The following is a 12,711-nucleotide window of genomic DNA, read 5'->3' on the forward strand; positions in this document are numbered from 1 at the left end:
CAGGTTACAAAGTTAAAGTCTTTATTTTTAAGTTGTTTTTTTTTTTTTTTAGTTCTTTGTCCTATGTGTACACCTGCATACTGGAAGAACCATGTGGTTGTCCGGAGTTTAACTTGGGACCTCGGAAGAACAGCCAGTGCTCTTAACTGCTGAGCTGTCTCTCCAACCCCCATAAATTAAAGTCTTAAGCAAGTCTTGGTCTGTTTGACCATATTGAAAAATAAGTCTTTAGTAATTTAGTTTTTGCACATGACTACCTTCTTTTCTCCATGACTGTTTAGAGTGTTATGGTCCCGCATGCTATTCTTGAAGGGATTTTGCATGAAGAGCCCTGTGTCATTTACCTTTATAGTTAATACTTTTCCAGGATTTAAGAAAAACTTCCAAGCTAGAGAGATGGCTCAGTGGTTAAGAGCACAGACTACCTTTCCAGAGGACTTGGGTTCAATTCCCAGCACCCACATGTAGCTCACAACTATCTGTAATTCTAGTCCCAGGGGATTCAGTGCCAACTTCTGACCGCTGTGAGCACAAGTCATGCAATGGTGCACAGACATCTGTGCAGACAAAATATTTATAGGGTTTCTCTGTAGCTTTGAAGCTTGTCCTGGAACTTGATGTGTAGACGAGGCTGACCTCAAACTCATAGGGATCCACTTGTTTCTGCCTCTCCAGTGCTGGGATTATAAGGTGTGCGCCACCACTGTCCGGCTACCCCTAGTTTTTTTTTTTTTTTTTTTTTTAAACAGTGTTTAAAACTATATAAAAATTTATCAAATTTGTACTTAAAAGTTACATTGGATAAAGGTTATTAAGACAAAAAGATAGCCTACACCCATGCAGGCTCCATATTGCAGAGGTTCTGCTAGAAGAGAGCCGTAAGTCTGTTAAACAAGAGAGGCCTGTGGCGCTCAGGGCAGAGACATTAGACATTGTATGCATTGCTCTCCAAACTGCCACGCTGTTGTATGAAGGCGTTTCCTGAGGTTGAGGCCCCCAGTACGGGAACTGGGGTCCGAGACTAGCACCGGGTCAGGCTGGACATTTTAGTGAGTGACGGGAAGAGAAACTTGGTAGTAGCTAATGACAATGAAATATAAAGAGCATACATGTTGAGACAGAGTTCCTTTTTGTTATTCCATGACTTTACTGTAATGATACAAATATGCCAAGAGTCTTCTGTATCTCAGACAAACTACTAGAATATTTCGAAATATTAGTTTTTTGAAAATACTGGATTTTAAAAGGTTTTATCGATTGCCCTGATGTCTGAAGCAGTTGGGAAACTTGCCACCCCTCTTACCAGCTGCGCTGTTGTCTTCTCCTCTAGTTCCTTCCTGCTGAGCATGTTGCCCACGGTGCTCATTATCGCTTTTCTACTCTACACCATAAGAAGAGGGCCTGCTGGCATTGGTCGGACTGGCCGAGGAATGGGTGGACTCTTCAGTGTTGGGGAAACCACGGCAAAGGTCTTAAAGGATGAGATAGATGTGAAGTTCAAAGATGTGGCTGGCTGTGAGGAGGCCAAGCTAGAAATAATGGAATTCGTGAATTTCCTGAAAAACCCAAAGCAGTATCAAGATTTAGGAGCAAAAATCCCAAAGGTAAAAAGATACTTGAAGAGGATTAACTCCAAAACTTGTGTGTCTCTGAAACTGTCACCTTGCTACTTATTTAATTAGTCATTCTTCTTTCTAATTTTGTTTCTGTCTAATTCAGTTCTGTAGCCTGTTTTCTGTATCTCATTCTATCGATTTTGTGTATTTCTGAAAGCGTTTGTTTTTTTTCTCCTCATGGAAGCCTTTTTATGCCTTTGTTCTCCCTCTAGTCTGATTTAGACACCCTCCACCCCACCCCTTGTCGGCTGTACTCCCTACTAGCATTTTCATGCTGTAGTGGCCCAGCCTTTTCTTCTACACAGTGCTGGGCCATCTACTTGCACCTGATACTGAGGTCTTGGCACAGCATTGTCGAAGGAGAGAACACTAAAGTTCACTTTCAGCACCTGCCTCATAACTGCTGTGCTAGTGCTGCTCTTGTACCACAGCGGCTTTGCAGCCCTTTGCTAGGCATAAAGTAGCAACTTGCTGTTTGTTAAATGGATTGCTTATGGGTGGGGTCCTGAGGGTTGAACATGTTTGCTAACACAAGGGTCTTGTGCATGCTAGCCAAATACTCTACCACTGAACAATAGATACTCTGACATCAGCCTTCCAAAGAGTTAGGATTACAAATATGTGCTACAAGGCCCAGCTTGGATTAGCTGTTAAGTGGATAAAATAATTCATTAATAAAGCTTACTTTAAAGAAATGCTTAGGGGCTGGAGAGTTGGCTCATTAGTTAAGTTCAAACACTTTCTGTTTTTTGAGAAGACTGGACTTTGGTTGCTAGCACCTATATCAGGTGACTCACAGCCTTGAGTAGCTCCACCTTCAGGGAACCCAGTGGCTTCTGGTTTCTGTAGGCACTTGCATACATGTGGCGCATACACATACATACATATATACATACATACAGATAAATGTTTCATAAAAGAAATGCCTTTGTTTGTTTGGTAGATAGGTTCTTACCATATAGCCCTTGTTGGCCTGGGACTTGGTGTGTAGACCAGGATGGCTCAAACTCACAGAGATCTGTCTGCCTCTGTCTCTCATGGTGGCATTAAAGGTGTGTGCCACCATACTTGGTCTGAAAAAAGCTTTGTAAAAATCATTTCTATAATTTTCATGTCCCATCTGTATGGATAAAAAAATCATGTTCATGGTAAAATAATTTGCCATTACTTAGTACCATTCACATCATACCTAGGCAGATGAAAATAAACATTTTGTAAAAAGATTTACTTATTACTTGTATAGTATTCTGTCTGCATATATGCATGCATGTCAGAAGAGGACACGAGATCTCATTACAGATGGTTGTGAGCCACCATGTGGCTTTCAGAATTGAACTCAGGACTTCTGGAAGAGCAGCCAGTGCTCTTACTTAACCTCTGAGCCATCTCTCCAGCCCCGAAATGGCTTCTCTTTGAAGGTCTAGCTGTTCTCACTTTGTAGTCCAGGTTGGCCTTGAACTCAGAGATTCACCTGCCTCTGCCTCCTGAGTGCTGAGATTAAAGGCATGCACCACCACTGTCTGACTTTTTTTTTTCTCCAAGACAGGGTTTCTCTGTGCTTTGGTGCCTGACCTGGAACTCGCTCTGTATTCCAGGCTGGTCTCGAACTCACAGAGATCTACCTGCCTCTACCTCCCCAGTGCTGGGGTTAAAGGCGTAAGCCATCACTGCCTGGTGATTTTTTTTTTCTTATTTACTTTGTGAATAATTTGCATCATGTGGTTTGTGCACCATGTGGGCCTGTTGGATCCTCTGTAACTGGAGTTACAGATGGTTGTGAGTCGTTATGTGGGTGCTGAGTGTTGAACCCATGTCCTTTTCAAGAGCAACAAGTGCTTTTAATCACTGAGGCATCTTTCTGGCACTATGTACATTTTTAAGACAGAACAATTTCTGATGTATCGCTTAGTGGAAAGTCAACAGGGGAGTGAATCCACACATATGTTAGGCCCTTTTCTGTCGCTGTGATGAGACACCATGAGTAAGACAATTCATAGAAGAGTTTATTTGGGCTCACATCTTGAACGACAAGCTCAAAGCAGAGAGCAAACCAGTAAAGCCGCAGGTCTTTAAACTCTAAAGCACATCTGCAGGATGCAGTTCTTCTGCAAGACCACACCTCCTCAACCTCTGCAAACAGTGCCATCAGCTGGGGACGACAACTTCAAGTACCCATTCTCATTTTTCATTCCAGCTACCACAGTACAGTTAGGCTTTAGGTAGACGTGAATCTATGCAAAAATAGTTACTGACTTGTACATTTTCATGAAAGTAAAAGCCAGTGTTTATGTTTATTAATTACATGGATTCAAAAACCAGTTTTGCTTTTTTTTTTAAAGATTTATTTATTTATTTATGTATTTATTTATGTACACAGTGTTCTGCCTGCATGTACATCTGCAGGTCAGAAGAGGGCACCAGATCTCATTACAGATGGTTGTGAGCCGCCATGTGGTTGCTGGGAATTGAACTCAGGACCTCCGGAAGAGCGGTCAGTGCTCTTAACCTCTGAGCCATCTCTCCAGCCCCCACCAGTTTTACTTTTAAAGAGCAAAATAATTTTGTAAATTGGGAATGTGGTGTCCATGTTTCTTTATTGTTTAAGGAACAGTTTATTAGCCTGGCTGCTTTCTTTTCATACTTTTAGGATGAAAGCTTAAAAACCACTAAAGCAGCTGCACTACAGTTCCCAGCCATTAGAACAAACCCACCGCCTTGTGGTGTTGGGGATACAGCCCAGTGCTGTGTGCATGCTAGCCAAGTCTGCCACTGAGCCGCCCACACACGCTCAGCACTGAAGATCTTTAGACAGGAAGTGTTGTTGGCAGATTAGCCTGAAACAGACCTGTCCCCCTCTGACAGCTCTCACATCTTCTCTACTGTAATGTAAATGCTCCACTGTCACTAAGATTTAGAGTCAGAAGTACCCTTTGGAATTATGATGGGTGTGCAGTTTCTGTTTTCAAGATTCTGATTAGATGTAATCTCTCTGTGTCTGAAGGGTGCCATTCTCACCGGCCCTCCAGGTACTGGTAAGACGCTGCTAGCTAAGGCCACAGCTGGAGAAGCCAATGTTCCCTTCATCACTGTCAGCGGATCTGAATTTCTGGAGATGTTTGTGGGTGTTGGTCCAGCCAGGGTAAGTCTTGTTCTGTTCTGGTGATGGAACCTGTTTACTACAACCCATTCCCCTGGGTGTGGACTGGTGAGGATGACCCTGTCCCTGGAGTCCCCAGAGTGACCTCTCACTGGTCACTTCCAAGGCTATACTAGCAGTGCCTGTGTGATCCCTACCTCCCCCAGTACTGTAGTTCATTCTTAAGATAATTTATATATTTCAATAAGTGGCTTTATTTTGTGGATAATTTCTTCTGGCAGGACTTTATTGAGGCATGTTTAACAGTTGACACGAGTGTCCACTTAAATGCCTTTTAGATCTGTGCAGTGTTAATACATTTTACTCACTTTAAGAAGAAACCCAGGTCCTTTAGCAATCTCTCCATCCCCTTAGCCCTAGTCAGACTCTAACATCTCTAGATTTCCTGTTTCAGACATTTCAAATAAATGGAATTGTATAATGTATGATCTCTTTTGTTTTGGGCTTTTTTTTTTGTTTTATATTTTCAAAAAAATAAGCTGGGCGTGGTGGTGCACACCTTTAATCTCAGTACTCAGGAGGCATAGGCAGTCAGATCTCTGAGTTGAAGGCCAGCCTGGTCTATAAAGCAAGTTTCAAGACCACCAAGGTTGTTACAGAGAAGCCCTGTCTTGAAAAAGGTTATTTTTATTTTTATGTGTGTGAATGTTTTCCTGTATATATGTGTGCCACCATGCCGTTTTGAGGTTAGTCTTGTTAAACTAGTAACATTGACTTGACAATTAACTCATTCTTTCTGTCAAGGTCCGAGACTTATTTGCCCTTGCTCGGAAGAATGCCCCTTGCATTCTCTTCATTGATGAGATCGATGCTGTGGGAAGGAAGAGAGGTCGAGGCAACTTCGGAGGGCAGAGTGAGCAGGAGAACACGCTCAACCAGCTGCTTGTGGAGATGGACGGTGAGTGTCACAGACATTCTCTAAAGGCTCAGCAGAGGAACAGAGTTCCAGTCCAGCACCCACAGGGTGATTCACAACCATCTGTAACTCCAGTTTCAGGGGGCCCAGTGCCCTCTCCTGGTCTCTACAGGCATGCACTTGATGCACATACATGCACCCAGTGTTGTTTTATACCAGTATCTTAGCTAGAATCCTGCTTAGCATTGGTGATAAGATTATATTGACTAAGAAAATGGGTAAAATGATTAACAAAAGAGCTAATGTCTGTCTCATTCTCAAAGTTGAATATGGTTCTGAAACATTACAAAAACCCAGGTGCAATGAAATGTGAATTTTGCACACGTTGAATACAGGTGCATTTTGAAGTTTGTGGGTTTGCATTTAAGTTGAAAATATCCTAAGTCCAAAATACAGTGAGTCCCCCTGACCCACAGAACTTCCTACTGAGCAGCACAACACACTACAGAGTATGTTTCTTAAGCATAGCTAGAGAGGATCAAGCCAAATAGTGAAAGAAGTCCTGTGAAAGAGGCAGATTCAAAATTTGAAGTACAGTTTTAACTAATTGTGTATCATTTTCACCCCATCGTTGAGTTAAATCCATGTATACTTCTTAACCTAGAAAGTAGCAGTCATTCCATACTGGCCAGCTTTTTTGTCAGTTAAGAGGCAGTTTCTGGGGCTGCTGCATCCTTCCTGCTGGGAGGTGTGTGGACACAAAGGGAAGGCACAGTGCCAAGCATCACGCTGGCTTAGATGAGGAAGCCAGGCGCAGTATCAGAATGTGGAGGTGGAGACCTTGCCCCATTCTGTGGCATTCGGTTCACCCTTCAGATTCTAAGTTCAAACCGAGTGCCTCTTTGGGGTACCAGCCCATGAAATCTTTTGGTGCCTGTGCCCTGAGGTCAGAGGATGGCTAGAAACATTTGAGGACAGCTGAAAAAACTGAAGCATTCAGGGACAAAGGGATGACTTAGTGATTAAGACCATGGGTTCCTTTATACCAAAGACCCCGGTTTTATTTCCAGCAACCCAATAGTTCAGCGTCGAACTGTCACAAACACCTGTAACTTTAGCATCTGACTTGAGGGTACCACAGCTTACATGTGTATACACTCGTGTAATTAAAAATAATAACAATAGCTTGTTGGTAGTGACACGTCTTTAATTCTAGCACTCAGGAGACAGAAGCAGGTGGATTTCTGTGAGTTTGAGTTCCTCATGCTTCAGAGTCATATTGTCCTCATTTATACATACACGTGTGTTTTAGCTAAAATAAGTATTTTTAAAAATATGAGTAAATAGCAAAAACTTTAATATGCGATTATTATAACTAAGAACAAGGTGACTAATGAGAAAAATGATTCAAGTTTTGGATTTAAAACTGCTAGATAAGGATCTGGAGAGACGGCTCAGCAATTCAGGGCACTGACTGCTTGCTCTTCCAGATGGTCTCAGTTTGATTCCCAGCACTCACCTGACAATTCACAATAATCTTTTAGTCCCAAGGGACTGTAATCTCACGCCCTCTTCTGGTCTCCACAGGCACTGCACACACATGTGCACAGACATACATGCAGGTGAAACACCCACACATATGAAATTTTTGAAAGTTATTGGTAAAGATAGAAAACAATGTCTGATACAGATATGGATTTATGATGTTCATCTACTGCTAGCTAGTCTTGCTTTCTGTCATGTGTTGTTTAATTCTGACTCCACATGTTAATTACCACCTTTTTAGGCTTCAACACAACCACCAATGTGGTCATCTTGGCAGGCACAAATCGGCCAGACATCCTGGATCCAGCTCTTTTGAGGCCAGGCCGCTTTGACAGGCAGATCTTTATTGGTGAGATGGTATTCACTGGGTTCAGTCCAAGTTTGTGGTTGAGATGTGCTTCACTGTGACCGTTTTTCCCTTTAAAAATAATTTCTAAAGGACCCCCAGACATAAAAGGACGAGCCTCAATCTTCAAAGTTCACCTTCGGCCATTGAAACTAGACAGTGCCTTGGAAAAGGAGAAATTGGCTAGAAAACTGGCATCCTTAACCCCAGGGTTTTCAGGTAAGTGGAAATTACTTACGTTTTTAAAGCATTTTTCAATCACTGGCAAGTACCAGGCCACTGTAGTTCCTCTCACTTGGGGCCTTCGTCAGATGTTTTTACCTTTTAATTATGGGAAACTTCAGATGTGCACATAATTAGAGGATACAGAAAATTGACCCTTGAGCACCTCGCCAACTTTGAGAATGCGCAGGTGGCTGTTAACATCCAGGCATGGACCCCACCCTCTATCAGCATGGTGGATTATGAGCAGCTCCTAGCATATCCCTTCATCCGTAAATCTTTGAGAATTTGTTCCCAGTTGTCTTTTAACAGTTACTGATAGAGATAGCATGCTGCAGCACTTACCAGTACTAAGTGTAAGTTTGGTGGGTTTTAGTATATTGACATAGTAGCCCAGTGATCACTATAATTTAACTTTGAAACATTGTATCACCTTGAGAAGAATCTATCAGCATCTCCTTCCACCTCTAGACTTGAACAACAGTAATCTACTTTCAGTCCTTATAGGTTTTCCTATCTGGATATATTATATAATTGGACTATTCTGTATGTTACCTGCCTGTGTTCACTTAGAATGCTGTTGACGATTGTGTGGTAACATGGGCAACTTCATTTGTTTTTCTGGTTATTCATTATCTGGTGTATGGTTATGCCTAGTCTCACTTCACCTGTTCTTCATTTGATGGCATTTGAGTGGTTTCTACTTTGTGATGGTTACGAATAACACTCCTAATATTCACCTACAGATTTTTGTGTGGGTATATTCATTTCTTTTAGAATTGCTTGAGCATATGATGTGAATGTATTTGGATCTCTGAGGAATTACCTGGCTAGTTTCTAAAGAGACTGTATCATTTTAACGTTTCACTGTAGACTTTGAATATGTATGCCAGTTTCTCCATATCCTTGCCAGTAACTGCTATTTGCTCTGACTGTCTCCTCCCACCTCTGGTTTTGAGACAAGATTTTGCTACAAAGCCTCAGCTAGTCTGCAGGTTGCTAATTAATAGCTCACGTTGACCTGAATTTGTGGTGATCCTCTTGCCTCTGGCATCTCAGGGTTGGGATTACAAATGTGAGTCACCGCAGTTTCTTTATCTGTCTTTATTGTAGTAATCCTAGGGGCATAAATTGGCATCTCTTGAGGTTTTGATTTGTTATCCAATAAATTATTGTATGAAGTATTGTTTCCATAGTTTGTTTTGCTGTTGATTTCTAGTTTTATTCTACTATGATCTGATAGGATATGAGAAATGGTTTTGATTCTTCCTGAATTTGTTGAATCAAATATTCTGTAGATGTCTGTTAAGTCTGTTTGGTTTGTGGTATAGTTTAACTCTGAAGTTTGTTTTTAGTTTGGATGATTTATCTAAAGATGGAAACAGGGTATTGAGTTCACCCACTATTACTGAACCAGGAGTCTGCCTGACCTTATGCCCACTAGTGCTTCTTTTAATTTATGTCTTCTGGATGAACTGTTTCTTTATTAATACGTAGCTACTGTCTATCTCTTTTGACTAATTTTAATTTGAGTTTATGCTTACCGTTGATTGTCAATTTCCAGGATCTGGACTCACTAGGAGACAAACCTCTAGGCACATCCTTGAGGGATTACTAAAATTGGGTAGCCTGGGTAGCCTGTGAGGAGATTATCTTGATCAGGGTGTTTGAGTTGGGAAGACCCACCCTAAGGGAATAGGGCTGGATTGAATATAAACAAGGGTGCTAGCTGCAGGTTGCACTCGTCCATTTTTGCTTTCTGACTCTATAGACACAATGTGGCCAATGTTTAAGGCCTGCTGCCTTGACTTCCCCACCACAGTGGACTGTGCCCTGAAAGAGCCCAGATAAATGCTTTGTTTTTGTTCTTTTGAGACGGTTTCTCTGTGTAACCCTGGCTGTCCTGGAACTCACTCTAGATCAGGCTTGCCTCAGACTCACAGAGCTCCTCCTGCCTCTGCCTCCTGCCCAGCACACATCTGTGCTGGGATGTGTCATTTTGGTCAATTTTAAAATACACCATTGTTTGCAGTCACTTACTCATTCATTCCATGCTTTCTTGGCTTAATCCCCCAAGTTACTTGAATGTGTTGACTTTGGTGGGTGAGTTAGCTTTTTCGTTTAAAGCTTTTAGTTTCTTTGTATTGCATTTTGACATGTTGGTTCTGTGATGTTGTGGGGAGATCATTTGAACATGTGCTTTTTTTGGGGTTTTTTTTTTTTTTTTTTTTTGGTTTTTTTCGAGACAGGGTTTCTCTGTGGTTTTGGAGCCTGTCCTGGAACTAGCTCTTGTAGACCAGGCTGGTCTCGAACTCACAGAGATCCGCCTGCCTCTGCCTCCCAAGTGCTGGGATTAAAGGCGTGTGCCACCACCGCCCGGCCATGTGCTTTTTTTGGAGCTCTAAAAATTTTTACATTTGAATGTCCATTTCTTTCTTTCTCTGGAGGTTTTTCTTTGAATTTATTCACAAAGCCTTTAGTGTTTATCTCAGTTTTTTCTATTCTGTAGATTCTTAAATGTGTTCTCTTGATCCTAGCCCTGAGTTCTTAGTTAAGTCTGTTGCTGATACTCTCCTCTATTTTATTTGGCTCAATAAGTTTTTCTTTTTTAGAATTTATTTAATTATTTCAAACCTTAGTCTCCTTGCTGAGTTTTCTTCCATGTTTTTGCTGACTTCTCGTCCATTTTCCTGACTTTCCACTCCAGAACCTAGATTGAATTCATTTGATCATTTTTATTATTAAGCTTTCTAAGTTATCATCTGGCATTTTATGTCTTTCAGTATCTTTGATTTGAATATTTGAGGAGGCATACAAAATTCCATGAAAGTATGAAGGTGCATAAAAATAATAAAAGTCTTTCTTAAGAACCATGAAGTAGCACTCGGGAGGCAGAGGCAGGCGGATCTCTGTGAGTTCGAGGCCAACCTGGTCTACAAGAGCTAGTTCCAGGACAGGCACCGAAGCTACAGAGAAACCTTGTTTCAAAAAAAAAAAAAAAAAAAAAAAATATATATATATATATATGTATGTATGTATGTATATAAACATACTTTGAAGCTGGAGATACATCTTAGTCACCCTGTGGTGGCACCCTCCTCTAATCCCAGCACCAGAGTGTGTGTGTGTGTGTGTGTGTGTGTGTGTGTGTGTGTGATGTAGATGGGGTGGAGGCAGGAAGATTGGGAGTTCAAGGTTATCTTGGGCTACATAGAGACAAATAGTAATAGTTCTTTATATTGTGTGTATGTTTGGGGGTATGGAAGGCACACGCACATGCTATGGCCCACATGTGGCAGTCAGAGGACAACTCTGAAGTCACGTCTCTCCTTCTACCTTACACATGTTCTGGGGCTTGAACTCGGGTCGTCGGGATTGTAGTGTAAGCATTTTACTAACTGGGCCGTCCTGATTGGCACCTGATAGTGAACAATTCTGTTTCAAGAAAAAGAAAAGTTGTAGTAGTTTGTTTCTGAGTCTTTAGGAATTAGAGAGTATTGGCTATGTGCCCTGGAGAGGGGCAGCAGCCTGAACTGTGGACTCTTGAGTGGCTCCCTGGGCGTTGGGCAGTTCTGAAGGAATGCTGATGTGGATGAAAGTTTTCACTTTGGTGGCTTCCCTTGTCTGCATATGTGGAACCTCCGCTGGCTCTGCTTACTTTGCAGTCTGCAGGCTGTGCTTCCATGTTTGTGCTGACTTCTAGGTTCTGCCCTGCTGCTTGAATTACACCCACTGGGGTGTTAAGGGTCTGGCTGGAGGGTGAGTGGTTCTCAAGGGTGTTGAGGGTGGAGAAGGAATCTATGAGACACAAGGCCTGTGTTCAGATTTTCAGTCTCCTGTGTGCTCATCATCTTGCTGGAATGATACAGCTGTGATGTCAGGTATTCATTGGAGGGTCAGTGTGCAGAAAGCAATGGTTCTGGGGGTTGAGCTTATCCTCAGGAAGTGATGTCTTCTCCAAGAAGGTGGGACTGCTTTTTCCTGTTCACTCCTGCCCTTTTTTGTTTGTTTGTTTGTTTTGTTTTGTTATTTTGGTCTGTATCTGTCCCTTCTGTTTTCCACAGCTTCCTTCCAGAGTCCTCTCACCCTGGGACTGTGGCAGGTTAATTCAAGTCCTGACTAGTGATTATTCTGTGTTCTTAGACCTCTGGGGCTGCTCAATGTTAAACACTAGATTCCTTCCGTGAAGCGCCTGACTACTTACTCCAAGTAAGTAGTAGGCACCAGAACCTGCCACCAGAACAGATGGTTGGGAAGCCTGTGCTTGTTCTGTGGGGCACTGCCCATCTCTTGACAACAGTGCTACCTTCTGATAGACTTCTGCTGCTTTTGCCCACCTGAGAACTGCCCAGCCTGAGCATGCTCTGCTGGGCCTGACCTCTCCCACGTCACCTTCCGTGTTCTGTGCTTTTCAGCCATCCTATCAATACCATTGTGAATTTCTGAAGCTTTCTTTGTCCTTTGAGTAAATTCCATTTTTTCTTACCCTGATCCTTCTCCTTCAGTGGGCCACACAGAGGCAGTTTCTTGTGGGTCATGTTACCCAGAAGTACTATACTGTTTAAAACTTGTTTACTTAGCTCACTTGTGTTAACATACACGTAACCTGAGAAATCCACGTTAAGGCCATTATGTGCCAAACAAACATTTGACAAACTTCACATTACTTAAATTTAGTTTGTTAGCCAAATGTACTAGATTATTTTAATATATGTTTATTATTATAAGTTATGTAAGCATGTCGTCTAACATGCCCATAAGTCATTTTTCAGCAAAGATGGCAAAACTAAGAAAATTAATGTGCATTTAAAAATAATGTCATTGGAGTCCCACAGCCAAACATTAGGTGGAGTTCAGGGAATCCTGCAAAAGAGGGGGAGAATGGATCATAAGAGCCAGATGGGTCAAGGACATCACAAGAAAGCCCACAGAAGCAGCCAACCTGGACTCATAGGGGCTCACGGAAGCC

The 12,711-nt window shown here is 42.1% G+C and overlaps 1 protein-coding gene across 1 annotated transcript in view; it reads left to right on the forward strand.

Annotated features, from left to right (window-relative positions):
- Positions 1-12,711, forward strand: part of Afg3l2 (AFG3 like matrix AAA peptidase subunit 2) — a 39,636-nt gene that overhangs the window by 17,083 nt on the left and 9,842 nt on the right. The window contains exons 8-12 of the mRNA XM_057788306.1: positions 1,331-1,604; positions 4,618-4,755; positions 5,518-5,671; positions 7,416-7,523; positions 7,614-7,739. Coding sequence (XP_057644289.1) covers positions 1,331-1,604; positions 4,618-4,755; positions 5,518-5,671; positions 7,416-7,523; positions 7,614-7,739 — 800 coding nt within the window. The remainder of the gene's footprint in view (positions 1-1,330; positions 1,605-4,617; positions 4,756-5,517; positions 5,672-7,415; positions 7,524-7,613; positions 7,740-12,711) is intronic.

Source organism: Chionomys nivalis, chromosome 14, assembly GCF_950005125.1.
Source record: "Chionomys nivalis chromosome 14, mChiNiv1.1, whole genome shotgun sequence".
Classification (NCBI taxonomy): domain Eukaryota; kingdom Metazoa; phylum Chordata; class Mammalia; order Rodentia; family Cricetidae; genus Chionomys; species Chionomys nivalis.